This window comes from Rhinolophus sinicus, linkage group LG04 (assembly GCF_036562045.2).
Source record: "Rhinolophus sinicus isolate RSC01 linkage group LG04, ASM3656204v1, whole genome shotgun sequence".
NCBI lineage: Eukaryota > Metazoa > Chordata > Mammalia > Chiroptera > Rhinolophidae > Rhinolophus > Rhinolophus sinicus.
The window spans coordinates 57,144,549-57,167,829 of record NC_133754.1 but is presented as its reverse complement, the minus strand read 5'-3'; the positions used below and the strand labels follow the sequence as shown (position 1 = coordinate 57,167,829).

The 23,281-nt window shown below is 42.2% G+C and overlaps 1 protein-coding gene across 1 annotated transcript in view; it reads left to right on the top strand.

The window, feature by feature from the left end:
* The window catches only part of HGSNAT (heparan-alpha-glucosaminide N-acetyltransferase), a 31,287-nt gene extending 13,572 nt beyond the window's left edge, over positions 1-17,715 (top strand). The window contains exons 6-18 of the mRNA XM_074329589.1: positions 659-728; positions 1,415-1,524; positions 3,169-3,245; positions 4,406-4,436; positions 5,650-5,810; positions 7,122-7,237; positions 9,042-9,163; positions 9,558-9,684; positions 10,952-11,038; positions 13,172-13,249; positions 13,891-13,961; positions 14,043-14,155; positions 15,280-17,715. Coding sequence (XP_074185690.1) covers positions 659-728; positions 1,415-1,524; positions 3,169-3,245; positions 4,406-4,436; positions 5,650-5,810; positions 7,122-7,237; positions 9,042-9,163; positions 9,558-9,684; positions 10,952-11,038; positions 13,172-13,249; positions 13,891-13,961; positions 14,043-14,155; positions 15,280-15,461 — 1,345 coding nt within the window. The 3' untranslated portion in view covers positions 15,462-17,715. The remainder of the gene's footprint in view (positions 1-658; positions 729-1,414; positions 1,525-3,168; positions 3,246-4,405; positions 4,437-5,649; positions 5,811-7,121; positions 7,238-9,041; positions 9,164-9,557; positions 9,685-10,951; positions 11,039-13,171; positions 13,250-13,890; positions 13,962-14,042; positions 14,156-15,279) is intronic.
* The last annotated feature ends 5,566 nt before the right edge of the window (positions 17,716-23,281 follow it).

The following is a 23,281-nucleotide window of genomic DNA, read 5'->3' as shown; positions in this document are numbered from 1 at the left end:
TTTATCTTAAATCATGTAAATCAGTTTAAGATCATCTGGATATCCTTGTGAACTAAAGTAACCTTTTAGAAAAAAGATCCCAATATATTATTTGAATTAGTCCAAAGTTACTTTCAAACTTTCTCAGTTTGCATACATGCATTTTATTTGGATGTAATCAAGTCTGCATGTTGGATTTTGGCTTTTTGTTTTTTTAATAGTTTATATTTGTATTTCTTTGCAGGCACAGAGCCCACTTGTTACTTAAATAGCTGTATCTCATCCTGTCACAGCTGTCATATACTGTGTTTAGTTAGTTTTGTATTGCGTGCATTTGGTGGTTTGCAGTTTTTTCCTATTCTAATTTTAATAGTATTATTAATAATTCTAGCTACAGGGAATAATAATCTCATTAAACCCTCACAACAACTCTTGAATGAAGGCTCTATCTTTATACCTATTTTACTGATGAGGAAACTATGCTGTAAGGGTCGAGCATTTAAAAATACTGCTGCTATAAACTTTTATTTCTACCTTTGTTTCATTAAAAAACTTAAAAATGTTTAATTCTTGGACTTGTATGGGATATGGACTTAAATTTTCTTTCAATATGATATCCAGTCATTTTGAAAATTCTGCCAAAGAGAATAAATTAACTGAGCCATTTATTTATTTACAGTTTGGATGACTTTAATAATTGGATTTCTAAAGCAATAAATTCTCGGGAAACTGATCGCCTCATTAATTCTGTGAGTTACTAGAATGCATCTTATATGGTCTGGGTGGTTTTCTAGATTTGGACTTTATAATTTCCTATTTAATAATCTTTATTATCTGGTTTAATTAATCTTGTTTATATTATGGAAGGCCAGGCCACATGTCCTGTATTCTTATTAGAGAGCAGCCTTCTCTCAGCTCCTGTGAAGGGCACTGTCCCCTTGTATTTCTTCATTGAGGCTGGAACGCGGGCTGTCCTGTGATGCCCGCAGTGGAGACATTTTTCTCTGCAGCCAGCACCGTTGAATCGATCCAGTTAAGTTGCGAGTGTCAGTATTAAAACAAAAGAGACATCAGTACTGAATCTATAAATGCGATGGTCTACTGAGATGATTAAACATATTATTTGCGTTAATAAGTTCATTATGGACATATCTGCTTGTACGCTTGTACCAGACGCACATATGGACCAGGTCTCTGTGGTCATTTATCATCACGGCTACTGCAAGCTCCACAGAAGGCAGACACACACACACACAAAATAAAGTGAAAAAAAACAAACCTCTAGATGGGATCTTTACAAAAACAAATTAAAATATTGTTCAGAACAACGATCTTTAGCTTTCCACTCTGTTAATTTCTTCCCTAAAATACAGAAAAATGACCTTTACTCCTTAGCATTATGATTTGTCCTGTCTTTCTCGCTGTCTCTCTGCAGGAGCTGGGCTCCCCAAGCAGGGCCGACCAGCTCGGCGGCGACGCCCAGCCGGAAGCGTGGCGTGTGTCAGCTGTGCGCCTGCGCCTGCGCTGCGTGGACACGTTCAGGGGGTACGTGGGGCTGCCTGGTAACACGTGGGGCTGCCTGGTAACACGTGGGGCTGCCTGGTAACACGTGGGGCTGCCTGGTAACCGTGGGGCTGCCTGGTAACGCGTGGGGCACGGGCCGTCTGGGATGACGTGTTTGCACATAAACACACTTGTTACTCAACGTATTTTATGTATCTTTTAATTTCAATGGTAGAAAGGGTTTGTTGCAGTAAAAATAAAAACGCAGCCTCTCCTTACTTGAAAACTGTCACGACAGCCCACGTAGTATGTTGCTAGAAAGGAGTAGTGGGACGAGGCCCAAACCAGTTTCCACTGGTATGTAGATTCTGCTGGATTTAGGGCATTTACACTGGGCAGCAGCTAAACGTGGGGCCCCCATGTCTGTCTGCACCTCCACACCTGGTCAGTAGTTTGGCAGCTGAGAAGCGCCACTCGAGACGTGAAACACCAGCGCACACACAAGAGTTCCCATCCTTCACCACTGACAGTAAATTGTTATGATCTTAGAGTCCTGGTAGAAGAATGATGGCCAGGACCAAACTCTGATAATACAGTGTAAAACTATATAGCTGAAAATAAATATCTAGGTATCAGGTCTTTCATTTCTACCCTCCGGGGTCTTTTAAACTCCAATGATAACCTTATAATTCAGTCCCAGCCTCCTCAGAACTCTGAGTACTCCCAGTGTGTGTATTTCAAGCCAGATAATAATAACAATCATAATAATAGTAATAATTGCTAACAATCTTTGAATTCTCAGTATGTGCTAGGCACTGTTCTAACTTGTCTGTATTTACTCAACAATTTGATGAGGTATATACTTCTAATATGCCTGTTTTACAGATGAGGAAATTGAGCCATAGAGTTAAGTAACTTACCCAAGTTCACTTAGACTAAGTGAGACAGCCAAGATTTGATTCTAGGCAGTTGGGCTTCAGGGTCCCCACAAATTACCCCATTAACATAGGAAAGTCTTCATTTCCCACATTCTACAGAATTAGCATCAAGCAATAGCATATTCAGAATTGACTTTATTGTATTTTTCTTTCTGATTCTCATTGCCCCTTCTGGAGATGAGACATTCACAGACAGACAGGAACTAACATTTATTAAGTACCTAAAATGTGCCAATCCCTGGCTGGGCGCAATAATATACATTACTGTCCTTAATAGTCCCAGCAGCCCCCATGTGAGGTATGTTCCCTCTTTCACAGAGAAGCACGCTGAGGTATGTAACTGATGGGAGTCTTGCCCAAGGTCTTATGACTAGTAAGAAAGAAGGAACACAGATTGGAACCCTCAGCTTTCACTGTAGTGACTATGCCTTCTACTACAGTTCTTGAACCTGAGACACCTAAAAATTAGCACAAAATTGAGCAATTAGAAATGTTTTGCTTTGTTTTCAAGTTACAAAATTTAGTGTCAGTGTAAATTTTTCTTAAGACATCATCACGTTGGAAGTGTTGGCAACAGAAGGACTGTAGTGTAGTGTCCTAATTATAGTGACTAGAAGTAATAGTTTCTTGCTCTTTAAGTGTCCTCTTGTGTCATGACTGCACCTTGTGAGTATGAGTGTGTCTGTGGCAGCTGGGCCATTCCTTGTCACTTGTGCAAGCCCTGAAAGCGTGCTTTCTTGCTTTACAGACTAGCTCTTATCCTCATGGTCTTCGTTAATTATGGAGGAGGAAAATATTGGTACTTCAAACACGCGAGTTGGAATGGTAAGATATTTGCTGAAGGCAGCACTGATTACATGGGAGAATCACTCAGCATCCCCAGGAGCTCCAGAGATGAGGCCCCAGCAGCCTCCTCTGAGCCGCCGAGCTCCTGCCTCCATAGAATGACCTTTGAATAATTCTGTTAGCCTTTTAGTTTTGTTTTTCCTTTTATGTGTTGTGGCTCTGTAATGCCTGGCTATTAACAACACGTAGATTCCAAAGGTCTCTACTGTCAGGACTCTGCAGAAGATGTTAAGAACTTAGTTGTAAATGATCCTTGTCATATTCTGGTGTGCCTTTCAGTACAGCCAGGTACATGCCATCTAAGACTCATGGTCCTTCTTGGGGTGCCATTGACCTGAGGTTGGTGTGGGTGGTCCTGAGTAATAGCTATGAATCTGGCTCGGTGGTTGGTTTAAGAATGGATTTTGAGTAGCACTGCTTATATATATAAACTTGTTGACAAACTTCTACGAAGTCAGACAATTAAGTTTGCGAACTCATCCTAGAAAAAGTGCTACATACCTCATTGCTGAATATCACTACGGTCACCTTTGAAATACCCACCTTGGGAAGCTACGCACCGACGCCAACCTTCAAAGCAATTCTGGAACTCTTTTTCTGGAATGGCTATTAGAGCTGTCGTCGTATTACCCTTGATGTCCTAAATGTCATCAAAATGCCTTCCTTTCAATATTTCCTGTATCTTCGGGTAAAGAAAGAAGTCATTGGGGGCCAGATCAGGTGAGTAGGGAGGGTGTTCCAATACAGTTATTTGTTTACTGGCTAAAAACTCCCTCACAGACAGTGCCATGTGAGCTGGTGCAGTGTCATGATGCAAGGGCCATGAATTGTTGGTGAAAAGTTCAGGTTGTCTAACTTTTTCACGCAGCCTTTTCAGCACTTCCAAATTGTAAACATGGTTAACTATTTGTCCAGTTGGTACAAATTCATAATGAATAATCCTGATATCAAAAAAGTTTAGCAACATCGTTGCCACAAGTTCGCGAACTTAATTGTCAGACCTCACAGTGGTTCTCCTGGGCCCAGTTACATTCTTACTTTCCATATATATGAGAATATAATGGGGCCGTTCCAGATTTAGGAATTATTTACCTTCTGGAATCCTTTTCCTTACTCTTTGTGCCTTTGTTTTTCTGCAGGACTGACAGTGGCTGACCTAGTATTCCCATGGTGAGTTGGCACTCTAACATCAGCTCTTCCGTAGGTCATCTCCAAGTTTTTCTTTTCAGCTGATGCTGGAGCCTTTCTCTGAGACCAGCCTTGAATTCTGGGCCTCATGCCTGTGTCACTCACAGGTCTCTGCTGTTATGAGGTCTTTCTGAAAGTTTGTTGCTGAATAATTCTTAAATTCTGAATATGTAGTTAAATTCCACTAATCCTGAAAATAAGTATAAAAGTCGTATTTCCTAAAAGAAATGCAGTATATTGGTATCAGGGAATTCTGCTAAGTATATAACAGGGCAATGATATTCAATTAAAATTTAGGGTAATAGTAGGGTAACCAAACTCTATCCCTGATCATCTGAGGGACCCTGACCTCCTTACAATGTGGAATTTGTATCTTTTCTGTGACACTTCAAGCAATTTTGCTCCATCATTAGGAGGTAGTCCTGGCTACTGGTTTATGTCTTTGGTCCCTTGTGTTTCATTACTAATATGAACTCAGGGAGGGCGGCTGGGGGTTCTTTTTTGAGATGAGTTTGGGTAGGAGGGAGTTTTACATGCCTGCAGACCTGGTATTTATTTATGTATCGTCTGTATGAGGTTCCTCTGCAGGAAAGGGGCGTGGTGCCTGTTCCTGTTCCTGAAGGTTTTTAATCTGATTAGGTGACCTAAGAAAGGAAGCCAGGGGACCCCAAGCATGCAGTAAGAGCAACTGTCATCTCTGTTAACCCCTTGCCAAATGATTAGAAAATTTACTATTCCAACTTTTTTTTAAAGAGGTAATTTAGTATAGTAAAAGAAAAGGAAAATAATACAGCTTTCATTCTTTCAGGATCAAGAGTGAATTTAGAAATGATTGAAATGTGTGGTTTGTTTCTCAAGCACTGAGGCCGTGTGAATGACTCGGGTTATTTGGATTGTAGCATCTTCACCATCATTTCTCTCTGATAACTGAATGGGACAGTTGTCCTTGGAAATTTCACTCAATACTAAATAATTTCCTCCTAAGACAGGATTGAAGGAGCACAAACCTTACAACCTCACAGGGTTACATTCGGATTTTTCCTTCACTATTAACTGGATGTCATTTCAGTAATTGGCTACTCTAAAAAGTCAGTTGCTTCATCTATGTAGTAGATTATAACATATTAATGAAATATAGACAAAAAACATTGGAAATGGCCACGTAGTAATAGCTGGGGTTTTTTCCTTCTTCTAGGTTTGTATTTATTATGGGATCTTCAATTTTTCTATCAATGACTTCCATACTGCAGCGAGGGTGTTCAAAACTGAGATTGCTGGGGAAAATTGCATGGAGGAGTTTCCTGTTAATCTGTATAGGGGTTATCATTGTGAACCCCAATTATTGCCTTGGTCCATGTAAGTATTTTTCCCCTTAGGTTGAAATACAGAAACTACATGTTGTAATTCAAAAGAGGTATAATTCCTCCATCTCAAGTACCTGCAAAAAAAGAACAGGTATTAGGAAAGTATGTATAATGCTTGTATAACTTTGGGCATTTTTATTGTTATCTTGGACTTTTAGACCTGGGAGGAGCCTCCAAGATCACCCAAACCCTTCTGTTGTGCAAACGAAGCCTGAGGCCACGAGAGATTGAAGTGCTTTCTCCCGATTAGCTAAGTGTAGAGAAGGACAGAGTAGGGAGCAGACCAGACCACCCGGTGCTCACGCTGCCCTCCTGCCACTTTGTGGTTCCATCAACTTTTTTTTTTTTTAACTTTTATTTAAGTGTGTTTTTCCAGGACCCATCAGCTCCAAGTCAAGTAGTTGTTTCAATCTTGTGGAGGGCACAGCTCACAGTGGCCCATGTGGGGATCGAACCGGCAACCTTGTTGTAAGAGCACTGCGCTCTAACCAACTGAGCTAACCGGCCACCCCCCACCATCAGCTTTCATAATAAAGCTATTGTGTGGTAGTTCAAGAATTCACCTTTGTCACCACCTGTATGTCAACTGGGTTACTAGGAAGGAATGACATCTCTGTCATTGTTTTAGCAGTGTGAGGGAGACGGGAAAGCTGAGGCAAGGATGTAAGCCCTGTGCTTGGTACCACAAGCAGTGATTGATGTCTTCAGGGGGCTTACAGTGTCATTAGCAAAGGAGGACATAATTATTAGATAACAGCCAAATGAAACCCCTCAGACAAGAAGCAGTAAGTCTTTAGGCATTAGACTCCCCAGTGGGGGTCACAAGGGAAGGTGTCACATAAAAGTTGATTCGATGGATCTCTAAAAGTGGGCCACTGCTCCCAGAAAGATATATTATAGGGTTCATTATTGGATTATACTCTTCCAGTGATACAGTCATGTAGCCTGTAGAGTCAGTCATTGGCCTTGTTAGGTCTGCAAGTTCCTCATGGATGTGAGAGTTGAATCTATAATCCTAATGGGAAAGGGCCAGGAAATGAACTTCAGGGTCAGGGGTCATCCTTGCTTCATTCCCACACCTTAGGAAGACACTTCTGTTTTCATCCCAGTCTCCCAGCTGACCACTTCCTGCTATGAGTTTGAGCCATGTCTCCTGACCATATGTAGTATTTCCATCTAAGAGCTTAAAAAAGTCTTACTCAGGTGCCATATAGGTGTGTCTTCCCCTTTAGAAAAAGTAATTCTGTCTTTGGAGGAAATGAGACATGCTGGCTAACCTTTACCTAACTTGTACCTTCCGCAGTGTCTTGGGATACGGTGCGAATCCCTGGGGTGCTCCAGCGGCTGGGTGTGACTTACTTTGTGGTTGCTGTGTTAGAGCTCATCTTTGCAAAACCTGTGCCTGACAGTTGTGCCTCGGTGAGAAACCTTATTTTAAAAAAAAAGACGGGGGGCGGAATATCAGTGTATAGTTTTCAGAATTCTCTTTAGTTCTGAGAGTAATGTTGTAATTCAGTAGACTCTTTAACTCTTAGTGGAATGCATTATTTTTTTCTTCAATTCATTATTTTTATTTTGTCTTTATATCAGTCATTTTTGTATTGTGGTAAAAAACACATAACATGAGATGTACCCGCTTAACAAATCTTGAAGTGTACAGTAATCAAATGCATATGGATGGAATTAAATAATATCACCATCTTTTAGTTTGCTGGTTCAGTTTCTTGGGGCATTAACTGCTAATTTTTCAAATTCCTTGTGGTATAAGATATATGCAAAAACTCACATAAACATCCGTATCTATACAAAAGTTACACAGGCTTAACTTGGAGAAAAAGTATCAAGCTAGGGTATGGGAGAATGTCAGTATATACTTGGCTATTTCTTCTTTGTAGGAAGTATATGAAAGAGTCCCCTCTTTTGTGATTACTTTCTATCTTGCCATAAATTGCTGAATTTACCAAGGTGACAGCTATTTTTTTTTCCCCAATGGAGGTAAAAATTCAGGTGGAAATGTTTAAACTCTTCCCTTTGGGGTCCCACTTAACAATAAGTTGAGCTATATTTTCTAACTTCTTTCTGTACATGTAACTAGCAAATTCATCATCAACTCTCAGATTTTCTTGTGTCTTCCTGTAATGATTGCTGGGTTATATGTTCCTGTAGTGTGTTTAACCATTACTCTTTTACCCCCTGCCCTCCCCATCAGCGTATCCGTACCCTCTATGGTAGATTTCCTTAAGGTGAAGTGAGACTAGACCTGTGCAGGTGAACGAGGGCTTGGTTTGCCACCTGTGGGAGCTGAGGGTCTGCAGAGGCTCGTTCATGGCCACCAGGGTGGAGCAGTGGGTTGGGTGGGACACCAAGAAAAGGTGGGTTACACCTTTCTTCCTTCAATTAGAATAGCTCCAAAAGTTTAAATTTCATTTTCCTTTTAAAATTTGTTTTTTAACTTCTTTTTTAAGAACAGCTTTAATGAGATAATATTTCACGTACCATAAAACTGGCGTTTGATGTGTACAATTTAGTGATATTTAGTATATTCAGAGTTTTGCAGTCATTACCACTATCTAATTCTAGAACATTTTCATTGCCCCGAAAGAAACCCTGTTCTCACTATTAGCCAGTCCTCTTCCCTCCCAAGTCCCCCAGCCCCAGGCAACTCCTAATCTGCTCTCTGTCTACAGATTTGCCTCTTTTGGACATTTCATGTAAATGGAATCATAATATATGGCTTTTTGTGTCCGGCTCCTTTCACTTAGCATAAGTATTTTTCAAGATTCAAGATTTATCCACGTTGTGCCATGTATGACTTGATTTCTTGGTGGATAACATTCCCTTTTGCGAATGCACCATATTGTGTATCCACGCATTCAAATGATGGACATTTGACTTGTTTTCACTTTTTGGCTATTATGCATTGTAATGATTCTATATACATTTGTGTACAAGTTTTTGTGAGCATCTGTTTTCAATTCTCTTGGGTAAAGGAATAGAATTGTCCATTGACTTCTTTTTAACTAATGTTTTACTGTGGTATTTAATAGAGTGGGAACATCTAGACCGCATAATACATATGAAATAACCATGCATCTATTTTTATACTAGTACCGTAAAGTCCTAGAGAAGAATCCCAGGGAATTTCCCAAATATATATACTGCATATTAGTTTCCATTCTACTTGCATTTAGTTTGCATAGGTTTCTTTTTGCCCCTCACTCAGGAGAGAAGGTGCTCTTCTCTTCAAGACATTACATCCAGCTGGCCTCAGTGGCTCTTCATTTTGATGCTGGAAAGCATTTGGCTGGCCTTGACATTCTTCTTACCTGTTCCTGGATGCCCTACGTAAGTGAACCCGTGTAGGTAATCTCTTTTTGCATGTCATTTTCTGGCAAGTCTCAGTTTCTGGGGCTACATGAGTACTTTCAAATTTTCCAAGTCAGAGGAATCCTCTTCAACTCTTCCTTCTCCCTGAGGCATACTTAGTATTGGGAGAGGAGTTTCGTGTGTGTCCAGAGGAGTGTCTCCATGAGGTTTGTTCAGGGTCACTTTGAATGGACATTGGGCCTCTGAGCCTTAACATGGGGGGCTGTCAAGAGAGCACTGGGGAGAGTTCATGGAGCTGGAAGGGTTTCCAGGCTTGTGTATGTTTGAGGCTCTTTGCTGGGCTGCGTACACAGCCAGTATTTATCCCTATCCCTTCTGAAGTCTTGTCAGCTAAGTATTCTCCCCTCTGCAGTGGTTATCTTGGCCCTGGTGGCATCGGAGATCTGGGGAAGTATCCGAATTGTACTGGAGGAGCTGCTGGCTACATTGACCGCTTGCTTCTGGGAGATGATCACCTTTACCAGCACCCTTCGTCGACTGTGAGTGACGCTGCTCGCACTTAGACCTGGACGCTTAGCTCGTAAGGGAAGGGAAGTAGAAAGGGCGGGCCAACTTGAAACTGTCCATTTAATAAACTATGCTGGGAACCAATTTTTGTTTGAAAATCGTCTGGTAAGTGAGGATGCATTGTAATATCAAATGGTTAGTACCGTGTTTTTCTGTGTGTCTCGGGCTTTTCTGTGTGTCTCGGGCTTTTCAGTTTGTCTCGGGCTTTTCAGTGTGTCTCGGGCTTTTCTGTGTGTCTCGGGCTTTTCTGTGTGTCTCGGGCTTTTCTCTGTGTCTCGGGCTTTTCAGTGTGTCTTGGGCTTTTCTGTGTGCCTCGGGCTTTTCAGTGTGTCTCGGGCTTTTCTGTGTGTCTCGGGCTTTTCCTGACAGCAGACTGAAACAGGGATTCATGTGCAGCAAGTTTATCAGGCAGTCCTTTGGGGAGCAACACCTGCCGGGGAAGGAAGGAAAGAGGGAGTAGTTGGACTGCATTGCAGTTGCATGAAGTCCTCAGCTAATCTCATAGCCGGCTGGGGTGGCCCTTCAGAGTCATTCTGAATTGAAGGGAGGGATCAGGCCCTTAAAATCCCTGGTTGGATGTGGACTGCCCCCAGCAAGCGGGGGTGACTCCTGGAGAGGCAGCTTTCTTAAGGACAAATACAGAAGATGGACTTGGCCGAGAGCTACTGGCCATTCATACTTCTAACATCTGGGGAACAAGGCTTTAGTCCTGACAGGGGTGGGGTGGGGGAGATACCTGGGTGGTATCCACTACACTGTTTATTTCCAAATTTCTACTGTTTCTACAATAACATTTATTTTATAATGAAATAATACAGATGTATTTTTAAATGTTATTTACCTTAAAAGAAGATAAGAAGCTGTTGATTTGTTACAATAGGGTTGACCAAAAAGAATACACTTGAAAATTATGATGACATTATATATAGTGTTTGAAACTGGTTAGGGGTGTGTTGTGTCACTAGGCATGTCCCCTGAGCCACCTGAAGTTGAAGTGGCTGCACTGGACCATGGCTCATCCTTGGGCTCTGTGTTCCCTTGTGAAGTGTCACACCCCATACACTTTCTTGGCCAGAAATATTCTGCCTATAATCCCCACAGGTTGGCAATGGATTTCTGCAGCTAAAGCAAACGTATTGAATATTAGGGTGTCTTCAAGTTTGTATTTGGTCTGTGGGTTGCTTGTGTGGATTTCTGCAGTTGCTGAGTGAGTGCTGCCCTCTTGTTCTGTTTGTTAAGGTGCTTTATCACACCACGGTGGCCTACGATCCAGAAGGAATCCTAGGGACCATCAACTCCATCGTGATGGCATTTTTAGGAGTTCAGGTATTTGTTCATTTCATTCAGATACATTTTTTCTGACTGTGATTATTGCTTCATCACTAATTCAAAAAATTATTTCATTAAAATAGCTCATTGAAAGTGTATCATCTGTATATTACAGGTCTAATAACTTCTGTGTATATTTGACAGATTGTCACAACTAGAAGTTGCTAAAATTCACATTCAAATACTTAGGTATAATTTCTATATTCTCAAAAGAAAGTCTTCTTGTTCATATGGATTATCTCAGAAATGGAGGCACAGCAGTTTCTGGATAAAAGATTTCTCTACTAGACTGTGCAGAGTGTTTGGGTACCGGTTACGCTGGGAAGCCACCATGTCAGTTGTGTACACGTTGCATTGTTTCAGGTTTTGCATATTTTATGCCAAAGTCAATACGGGTGGTTCTTGCTTTATCTCACATACAGTTTCGTTTAAATTCTGAACAGTCTAGATTTTCTTTAAGTTCTTATTGGTGGTTGAAACCATTGTTTGAGGGGAGCTAACTGGAAGAGGGAAAACATGGGTGAAGCAGAGCTAATGGGAACTCTCTGTGATGATGAAAATACTCTACCCTGTGCTGTCTGTGTGGCTACTGAGTACTCATAATGTGGCTAGCATGACTGAGGAACTGAATTTCTAATTTTATTTCTTTTTTTAAAGAAAAACAATTCTTTTTTTATTTTTTTTTAAATTAGGGAATACTGGGGGACAGTGAGTTTTTCCAGGGCCCATCAGCTCCAAGTCTTATCCCTCAATCTAGTTGTGGAGGGTGCAGCTCAGTTCCAAGTCCAGTCGCCATTTTCAATCTTAGTTGCAGGGGGCACAGCCCACCATCCCATGCGGGAATTGAACCTGCAACCTGTTGTTGAGGGCTCATGCTATAACCATCTGAGCCATCCGACCACCCCTCGGGAAGCTCAGCGGCAGCTCATTTGTCTTCAGTCTAGTTGTGGAGGGCGCAACTCACTGGCCCATGTGGGAATCGAACTGGCAACCCTGCCGTTCAGAGTTTGCGCTCTAACCAACTGAGCCATCTGGCCGCCAATTTTATTTCATTTTTAATTAAATTAAATTTTAAGTAGTTGCATGTGGCCAGTGGCTCCTATAACGGTTAGTCAGGTCTAAAGGGTATACATCTTAGTGATTAATTTCATGTTTAGAAGTACCATCTTTGTCTTTGTAGCACTTCACAGTTTACACATATCCATTTAAGCCCTACACACACTCTAGGGGAATGTGTACCTGCGGGAGCCCCTGGCCTGAGGTTGAGTGCAGACCTGGGGCACACTGCCTGGGTTCAAACCCAGCTCGGCCACTTACTGGTGGGGTAACCTTGCGCCCAAGGTTACTTGACCCCTCTGTGCTTCAATAGCACCTAATTCATAAAGGTGAGAAAATGATAAAATAACTTAATTCATGTTAAGTTCTAAGAACTGGCACATACAAGACATTCATAAAATTTAGCTGTTATTATAAATAGTTAACATTTTCTTACACATTGATGTTTTCAGAAATTAATTCCTAATTTGGGGGGAATTTTATGCAAAGTTCAGATTTTACTGTTTTTAAAATGTTTTCCTGCCTCCGGTTCCACCTCTGTCCCTGTCCCTCTTCTGTAACTGCTTCCAGACTAGGCAATCCAGCAGGCCAGTCTCAACTGGTCGCTTGGTACTTTTGGGGGCAGGGGAGCATAACTTTGGTTGGCTCTCCATCACCTATGGGAGAAAGCCTGTGCCTCGTAGTGAGAGCTACATGCCTACCTGCCTGCCTCACCCTCCTGCCTTTCTGAATTACCTATAGCACCTCAGGGATGCTGGGCTTTTTCACCTGTTTTGACATGTTTCTGTGCATGCTGTTCCCGTCTGCCTGAACACTCTTCCTGCTTTATGCTCATAGCCTCACCTTGACTGCCCTTCTCTGTAACGTCACTCCCTCCCCACCCAGTGGTCCCATGTGCCTCTCACCATCTCCGTGAGTCAAGGGCAGTGGTGACGTGCCATTCTTTTTTGTAATCCCAGGGTTCTAGCAGTGGGCCTGGCAGATGAGTCTGTGAGTAACGAAGACAGTGGATGGATATGAAATAAGAATATACTTTAGGTGACTCTCTTGGTCATGCTGTGTTTGCTTTTCCAGGCAGGAAAAATACTCTTGTATTACAAGGATCAGACCAAAGGCATCCTGGTTAGATTCACTGCTTGGTGTTGTTTTCTAGTAAGTAACTAACGTTTCTCATTAAAATTCCTTTTCTTCACACACACGTATTTAAAAGAAAAAGATGTTTAGCAACACGGGTCTATCAGCTGTCACCACATCACAACAGGTAGCATTCTTCACTTCAGTAACAGCGAGGAGCAAATCTTTACGCCTAAATTCTCAGGTTCATTTTCTTAGGAAAATGTCTTTACATATAAGTCAGCGTCTGCCATCAAATAGCCAGCCAGGAAGGCTTGAAGAAATGGAGCTGAGGTGTGGGTTCTGGTAGGGAACCATACCAGAAAGACCAGGCAAATAACAGGTTTCCAAACACCGGCTTCCAAATGTACAGGTGACAAGAGTTGTAAGATTGACTGTTCCTTTTACCCCTGACCTTGCCATCGTGTTGCCTCTCAGGATTCACCTCATTTATCACTTACTTTACCTTCAACTCAGAGGAATGCTGAAACAATATTTTTTGGAGAATATTTTCAGTTACACATCTTAAAAATATTTTTCCAGTTCAGAGAACAAAATATCAGACACAATTTTCAGCCCTTCCTGAATAATTAAATAACTAATATTTTTCAGTTTTGGAACATATTTGTTTTTTGAGATGATACGTAAGACATCTTTAACATCTTTATCCCTTGTTATAGGGGCTTATCTCTGCTGCTTTCACGAAAATTTCTGAAAATGAAGGCTTTATTCCAGTAAACAAAAATCTCTGGTAGGTATAGAACACGGCGTCATTTTAGTGCTCACACGGGTGCGCCCCCAGGAGCGCTGAGACACCTCGTTCACCCCCTAGGTCCATTTCATACATCACTACGCTCAGCTCCTTCGCCTTCTTCATCCTGCTCCTCCTATACCCCGTTGTGGATGTGAAGGGACTGTGGACAGGAGCCCCATTCTTGTACCCAGGTAAGTCACCTCTAACCCAAAGGGAGGCAATGATGGTGACCAGAGACCAGCCGAGCATACCCAGTGCCGGGGCCTTGAGCCATGGCTCTGGTGGCATGTTTCCACATCGCAGGCTGAGGGAGAAAGTGGCAGAGGCCACGCAGTCCCAGGCTACACAGGACGTCCCTGGCCTGTTCCCAGGCAGTCACCCCATTTTACCCACTAAGACAGTGGGGTCATTACAAGCTCCACTTGTTTCCTCAGGTAATACCAAATTGTAGAGGATCGGAAACAACCCGGGGCATATCATCCAGTTTCTAATGCTTCAGAAATGGGGCCTTCCTTTCTTTCTTAATGTAACTGCACGTCCTTACAGATGATGCATAAGAAATATCAAGAGACATTATCAAGAGACAAGCAGATGGTTTAAATGCGGTTCTACCTGGAGACTGACAGACCAGATCATTTCAATGGCTCATTTCAGCCCCCTGATTCTAGTAATAGCTACTTTCTTTGGACCTCAAGTTTTCTATGAGAAAATATAAGTTAATAATTTTTTTTAATTGGGGAACAGTGTGTCTCTCCAGGGCCCATCAGCTCCAAGTCATTGTCCTTCAATCTGATTGTGGAGGGCGCAGCTCAGCATCAAGTCCAGTCGCTGTTTTCAATCTTTAGTTGCAGGGGGCACAGCCCACCATTCCATGTGGGAATTGAACCTGCCACCTTGTTGTTGAGAGCTTGTGCTCTAACCAACTGAGCCATCCGGCCGCCCCTCCGGAAGCTCAGCGGCAGCTCATTGTCTTCAATCTAGTTGTGGAGGGCACAGCTCACTAGCCCATGTGGGAATCGAACTGGCAACCCTGTCGTTCGGAGCTTACGCTCCAACCAACTGAGTCATCCGGCCACCCCATAAGTTAATAATTTTGGCTTTCTGATTTAGCATTCAAGAATTACATTGTTATAAAAATGAATATTTTCAATAATTTTTTGATACAGTTGACCCGTAAGTATCTAGGATTGGCAGTAGCCAATAATACAAGTGCGTGCTTTTTGTTTTCTTCACTGAACGAAAGTCAAATTTTAAGAGTTCAATAGATGATCAGATGTGACACAGAAGAACATTATCGTCTGCGTCTCTCCTTCAGGCATGAATTCCATCCTGGTGTACGTGGGGCACGAGGTCTTCCAGAACTACTTCCCCTTTCAGTGGAGGCTGCAGGACAACCAGTCGCACAAGGAGCATCTCATTCAGAACATTGTCGCCACTGCTCTCTGGGTGCTCATTGCCTACATTCTCTACAGAAAGAAGGTGTTTTGGAAGATCTGACAGCTCCGGCTGAAGTGTGCTGCTGGCAGACTCTGATGGGCTTGGGGGGAGTATCGAAGCAGCCTTTATCAAAGGGACTCATTAATTATAAAACCTTGAGGATGTGTCTTTCCAGATTGTTGGGGAAGGTGATGGTGCACTCAGGCTAACGGACTGTGACCGGCTCATCAGAACTCCGCCTGCGTAGGTGGGACTTAGGAATTTGAAATGTAAATTGTCTTTTTTCTCCATCTTCTCTGTAAGTGGATGGATTTGGAACTTTATTCTAAGGATTTCTCGGTTAACTTTTCAAAAGGGAATTACCATGGGCATTTTGTTTCAGTGACAGAAAAACAAACAAACACAACTAGGATCTGATTCTAATTGATCTAGTTTTCCTGCAAACTGCCCTTCCATGTGTATACATGCCAACCAAGAATGCCATCATTTTTGTTGTGGCCGACTATAAAGCATACTGAATGTGATGTGTTATAATATAGTCTAATAATTTTTGGTTAAGTGAAGTTTCATATTTCAAGAAAGTCAGGGTCATTTCCTTTTCAGATCTGCAAGGCATTTGGTGGGTCCAAAAAAAATGCCTTTCTATCAAGCCATTTTCTCCTTTTCCCCACTTGAAAAAAAAAAATCTTGAAATACAGATGTGTTATTTTCAGCCACTCTTGCTTAGTTATCGGCTTATGTATCTATCAACCTATCAATCATCTGTCTGTCTACCTATCTATCCATCCATCCTGACCACCCACCTACTTTCCTGTCTTTCTCTCCGTGTACCTAGGTGGTACCCAGGGACGTAGCTATGGAAGAGAGTAAAGCAGATTGTCTTGCTTGGGCTCCAGCTTTGCCATCCTTATGCGTAAAATATTGGGCAAGTTCTTTGGCCTGTCTGGGCCGTGGTTGCGTCATCTGTGAAATGAGGGAGGTAGCGATGGCCTCTCAGTTCCCTTCCAAGTCTTAGTTAGACCCCATGAGGTGGGATACATCAGTAGCTTTTCTGAAATCCTTAGAAAAATAATTTTATTATGGAAAACTCTTCCAAATAAATGATAATGAAAGTTTAAAAAACTCTCATTGGAATGACCCTCCACAGTGGAGGCCGCTTTCCTGCTTGGAATCACAAAAGTGAGGAAGTAGTTTCTCAGGAGTGAGGATGGGAGGACACACAAAGAGAAACAGCACTTTTCCTGTGATGCATCATCATACTTAGGAATTTTCTGTGAGAATTCCGTATTTAAGGAAAATGGGACGATAGCTTGTACTTTAGAGCATCCTTCTGTGGTGAGATGAGGCCATCTCAACGTTGCTTCGACTGTCACCGCTGCATGGATGACTTCCTAGTGTGTATTTCCAGCTCAGACCTCTATCCTGAACTCTCATCCCAACTCTCACTGCCTGCTGAACCCCCCACTTGGACATCTACCATATCCAGGCTCAGCTCTTCCCTCTTTTCTTCCTCTGAATTCAAACCTTTTTCTCTTTGGATTTTCCTAGCTCTGTGGGTGGATCATTCTCGTCTCAATATAACACTGCCATCTTTCACCCACCTACCTCCTTTTCCTTGCTTTTTCCATATTTAGTCATTGCCAAATCTTAATTCTGTCTCCATCGTCCCCTGTATCTTCTTCATTCTCATTGTCACTACCTTATTACTCTAGTCTAGACTCTTGTAATTCTTTTTAAATTGGCCTCCTTCCCTCAGTCCCTCCTTCCGTAAAGTAACTGGATTAAGCTTTATGAAGCGGAGCTCAGAGCAGATCACCTCTTTATAGAACCTTACACTGAAGTTGTAACAGCTTTGCCTGGCATGCGTAACCATCCTCAGTTGAGCCCAACACCCATTTCCAGCTTTCCTCCCCCACCTTCTGGGCCCATCTAGAGTCCTCCCACCTCCGTCAAGGTCAGGACTTCCTGCTTCTGACTTTGATTATAGTCTTCCTGGATTACTTTTTCCTCTTAATTTTCTCCTATCTACATATGACCTGTCACTTTAGACCCCATACTTCTAAGGTACCTCTTATTCTCGTCCAAAAATGGTGTTTTCTTCCTCTGCGTTCTCAGAGTATTTTACGGGATCACGCTCATGGCACTCATCACTTTATGACTTGTATGGTAGCTATTTGTGTACCTGTCTAGTTCCCCATGCTAGACTGTGAGCTCGTTAAGGGCAAGAATTATGCCCTGTTCATCTGCATTTACAAACACAGTGCCTCGTACTTAACAGGCACTAACTAAATAAACATTCATTAAAGCAACACAATGCTTGTTTTGTTTTTAATATTTCAGTGCTGATAAAATTAGTGTCTGGTGTGCCCCATGAAAATGTTCAGGGAGCTAATGTGTGTGGGGACAATTATCTTTGAGGAAACTTGCTGCTACCCTTCTGTTGGCAATGAGTCATGATGGATGGTCACAGTTGTGTCACCCCAAGTCTTAGCAAGTACAGCCCGTTGGGCCTCTCCGGATGAGTTATCCAGAAGCATTTCTCAAACTGGGATGTCTTGACCCATGAAGAACAGGAAACCCTGATTCAGCCGGGTTAGAAGGAAAATTTCTCTCACATGAAAGTCCTGAGAGAGGCTGGCTCCTATCCGCTTGCACTCAGCCAGCTCACTGCATCTCATGGCGGTGAGATGACTGCCTCTGTGACAGCCAAACACACTCAGCAAACGAGACAATCACTGGAAGGGGAGGGCATTCCTTCTGTGTGTCTCATAATTATATTAGCCAGGAAACCCTCCCCAGAAACCTCAGCATCCTTCCCCGGGTGTCTTATTAGCCACAAGTGCCACACTTGACTTGCAAACCCAGCACTGACAAGGGAACCCGGATTGACCAAGCCCATGATTATGTGGAAGGTGGTGAAGACGTTTGGGAGTGTAAAACTAGATGGGAAAGCACATTGCCAGTGTCTGTCTTTAGTTGCATATTGGTATAACCTAATTTTTTTTTAAGGTTTTTATATTTTATTGATAGAAATGTCTACATTATGAGGTCCGACAATTAAGTTTGCGAACTCATCTTAGAAAAAGTGCTACATACCTCATTGCTGAATATCACTATGGTCACCTTCAAAGCACTCCCCTTGGGAAGCTACACACCAACGCTAGCACCTAGTCTACCCTTCAAAGCAATTTTGGAACTCTTTCTGGAATGGCCATTGGAACTATCGTCGTATTACCCTGGTGTCCTGAATGTCATCAAAATGTCTTCCTTTCAATATTTCCTTTATCTTTGGGTAGAGAAAGAAGTCATTGGGGGCCAGATCAGGTGAGTAGGGAAGGTGTTCCAAGACAGTTATTTGTTGACTGGCTAAAAACTCCCTCACAGACAGTGCTGTGTGAGCTGGTGCATTGTCGTGATGCAAGAACCATGAATTGTTGGCGAAAAGGTCAGAACATCTAACTTTTTCATACAGCCTTTTCAAACAGTAAGCTTGGTTAACTGTTTGTCTAGTTGGTACAAATTCAGAATGAATAATCCTTCTGATATCAAAAAAAGGTTAGTAACGTTGTAACAAGTTCTCGAACTTAATTATTAGACCTCGTACATTATCCTGTAAATTAATATCTTTAATACCTGTAGTTATGGACAATTTCAATTTGTGTTTGATTTTTTTTTTCTTCATCCTATTTGACAAAATTCCAGCTGTTTTATTATGCCTTTAAAGAAAAGTTTTGTTGGGTTTACTGATTAAATTAGTTCTTGTAGTTTGTTTCTTTTTATCTTTAATTTCAGCTTTTAAATTTCTTAATTCCTTTCTTTGGTTTATTTAATTCATTTTCTAGGTTCTTGAGTTGAATGATTAGATGTTTTATTTATTTCTAATCTTCTTTTTCTGACATTCAATATTATTTTATATTAATTTCAGGTGTATAGCATAATCGTTACCCATTTACATAATTTAAGAAGTGATCCCCCTGACTAGTCTAATACCCACCTGGCACTATACCTAGTTATTACCATATCATTGACCATATTCCCTATACCTTACATCCCCATGACTATTTTATAACTACTAATTTGTACTTCTTAATCCCGTCACCCTGCCCCGAACCCCCTTCCATCTATCACCCCAACAAATCTAGTACCCATCTGACACCATACACAGTTATTACAATATTATTGACTATATCCCTTATGCTATATGCTATATCCCCATAACTACTTTGTAACAACCGATTTGTACTTCTTAATCCCTTCTTTTTCTTTCACCCACACTTCCCACCCACCTCCCATCTGGCAACCATCAAAATGTTTTCTGAATCTATGAGTTTGTTGCTGTTTTGTTTGATCATTTTGTTCTTAGATTCCACATAAAAGCAAAATATTATTGTATCTGTCTTTCTCTGTCTGACATACTCCACTCAGCACAACACCCTCAAGTCCATCCATTCTTCTGCAGATAGTGAGAACCCATTCCCTTCCAAGGCCGAACAATATTCCATTGTACATATGTACCACCTCCTCTTTATCCATTCTTCCATAGACAGACACCCGGGCTGCCTCCACAGCTTGGCCATTGTAAACAAGGCTGCAATGAGCAGATGGATTCACATGTCCCCTAGAAGTAGCTTCAGTTTCTTTGGATAAATACCCTGAAGTGGGATTACTGGGTCCTTCATTGTCTCTTCTTATAGCCTTTGTTTTATTTTGTTATGTTTTTTAAACTTTTCAAAATTTGTTTTTTAAATGTGTTTTTCCAGGACCCATCAGCTCCAAGTCAAGTAGTTGTTTCAATCTAGTTGTGGAGGGCACAACTCACAGTGGCCCATGTGAGGATCGAACCAGCAACCCTGGTCTTAACGAGCATCGTGCTCTAACCAACTGAGCTAACCGGCTGCCTCCTAGCCTTTGTTTTAAAATCTATTTTGTATTGCTACCCCAGCTTTTTTGTTTGTTTGTTCATTTCATTTCCATTTTCATGATACATCTTTTTCCACCCCTTTATTTTCTGTCTCTGTGTGTGTCTTTCAATTTGAAGTGAGTCTCTTGTAGGCAGCATATGTAAGGGTTTTGTTTTCTTATCCATTCAGCCTTCCTATGTCTTTTGATTAAAGCATTTAATCCATTTACATTGAAAGTAATTGTTGATAGGTATGTAGTTATTGCCATTTTATTATTCATAATTTTGATCTGTTTTTCTGTCTTAAGTCCCTCTAATATTCTTTGTAATACTGGTTTGGTAGTGATGAAATCCTTTAGCTTTTTCTTGTCTGGGAAGCTCCTTATCTGTCCTTCAATATTAAACGATAGCTTTGTTGGGTAGAATAGTTTGGGTTGTAGGTCCTCACTTTTCATCATGTTGAATATTTCCTGCCAGTCCCTTCTGGCCTGCAAACTTTCTGTTGAGAAATCAGCTGAGCTTCCTTATAACTTCTAGTTACCTTTCCCTTGCTGCTTTTAGGATTCTCTCTTTGTCTTTAACCTTTGCCATTTTAATTATAATGTGTCTAGGTATGGGCCTGTTTGGTTTCATCCTGTTTTGGACTCTCTGTGCTTCCTGGGCTAGTATGTCTATTTCCTTCACCAGGATAGAAAAGTTTTCAGTCATTATTTCTTCAAATAGGTTCTCCATTTCTTGCTTTCTCTCTTCTCTTTCTGGTACCCCTATGATGCGAATGTTGTTATACTTGATGTTCTCCCAGAGGTCGCTTAAACTATCCTCATTTTTTTTTATTCTTTTCTCTTTTTTGCTGTTCTGATTAGGTGTTTTTTGCTATCTTGTCTTCCAAATTGCTGATTCGATCCTCTGCTTCATCTAGTCTGTTGGTGATTCCTTCCAGTGCATTCTTCATTTCAGTTATTGTATTCTTCACTTCTAACTGGTTCTTTTTTATGATTTCTATGTCTTTTTTTATGCTTGCAATCTCTTTGTTGAAATTCTCACTAAGTCCCTTGAGCATCCTTATAACCATTGTTTTGAACTCTATCTGGTAGGTTGCTTGCCTCCATTTCCATTTAGTTCTTTTTCTGGATTTTTCTCCTGTTCTTTCATTTGGGATGCATTTCTTTGTTTCCTCACTTTTGGCTGCCTCTCTGTGTTTGTTTCTATGTATTAGGTAGATCTGCTATGTCTCCCAGTTCTGGCCAGGTGGACTTATGTAGTAGGTGCCCTGTGGGGCCCAGTGGCACAGTCTCCCTTGTCTCCTGTTCTGGGTGCTCCAGGAGTGTCCCTTGTATGGATTGTGTGTGCTCTCTTATTGTAGTTGAGCCTTGATTACTATTGGCACATCAGTAGGTGGGACTGATCCTCAGGCTGATTAGCTGTGGGGTTTGGCCATGTCCACAGCTTATGGGCTGCTATGCGGGAGATTGACCCCACTGAGTGGGATTCACCCCAGTGGGCTCTGTTGCCTGTTAAGACTGTCCTTTGGGTAATGTTCTGTTGTCTGAATCTGACCTGTAAGTCTATTGGTTCTGAGGTCTCTTGGGAGGGGCTCTGGTGCAGGCCCAGGTCAGCCACTGCCTGTGACCAAGCAGGGAGTACTGGTAGGAGCTACAAAGCAATACATGGTTGTTCGCTGCCAATGCCGTACCTGGAGGCATGTGGGAGAGACCATGCTGTGAACTGAGGATGGCTGCCACCAGCACCAGGCCTGGGGCACTCTGCAAAAAGCTGGGACACCTGAAGGCCTGCTGCCACCTGCCAGCTGCCTTAAGCTTCAGCCACTGATAAAACCTGGTGTGGTATATGAGTTAAGTGAGGCTGGGTCTCAGGGAGTCACTAGAGTGGTCAGAATTGTGGTCATCAGGTTAATGCAGATTCTGGTTTGGTACCAGTGCTAAGCCTGGAGTGACTCAGCAAAAGTCTCAGAGTGCAACAAGGCTAGTTGCCACCTGCCTTAGGCCCATGGACTCCAACAGTTTTCCTAGAGAGAGTTCAATGCAGGAGGGGCTGGGTGCTCTGAGAAAGTGCCTCCGGCTGTGCGGCTGTGAATGGGGGAGGAGGGCAGGTCCCAGCTGAGTCAACAGAGCGAAGCACTGGAGCTCACCAAGCCAGTCAAATTCAAAATTGGCCTGTGGGGGCGGGCTCAATATAAGAAAGATGGCTGCACAGAAAGAGGACCCCTCACTGGGAAAATACCGACTGTCCTCCAGTCCTCCCCCTGAAGTCACACTTCTCAGTCCGACCCCCCTATATGTCTCCAAGGCCCCGAGTCACCGTCCCATCGCTGGAATCCAAGGTGAGTGCCTGTGACTGAGCCTGTGTGCTATCTGTTTAAGAGGACGTCTGGGTTTCCTGCAGCCTTTTGTCCTACACCAATGGTCAGAATTCTCACTGTTTTTCACAGCCAGATGTCGTGGGGGTTCCTTTTCTTGGCACCAGTTCTCTGGCTGGGGAGCCTGGTGTGGGTTTGACGTCCCTCACTCCTCCCAGGAGGAACCTCCATGGCTGAGGTATCCCTCCTGATTCTTAACCACCACAGGGAGGTTTAGGGCCCGTTCCCTCTCTGCCCCTCCTACCAAGCTCGTCGTGGCTTCTTTATATTTTCAGTTATAGGACTTCTGTTTGGCTAAATTTCAGATGGTTCTCCAGGTTGATTGTTCTATAATTTAGCTGTAATTTTAATGTGTTCATGGAAGGATGCAGCCATCTTGGATCTCTCTCATGTGTAATCTAACTCTTCCCCAGAGTGTAGCAAACCCACATTTTTCTCTTGGTAATCAGTATTTGTTGGGGATTAGTTCCAAAATAATGTTTTTCTTCAGGATACATGCATTTCCAAATTCAAAGTTGGTAGAAATACTGGATATTTGCATTGTTATACATTGCCTGTCTTCATAAACACCTTATCTAATTGTGTATGTCTAAACACTACAAT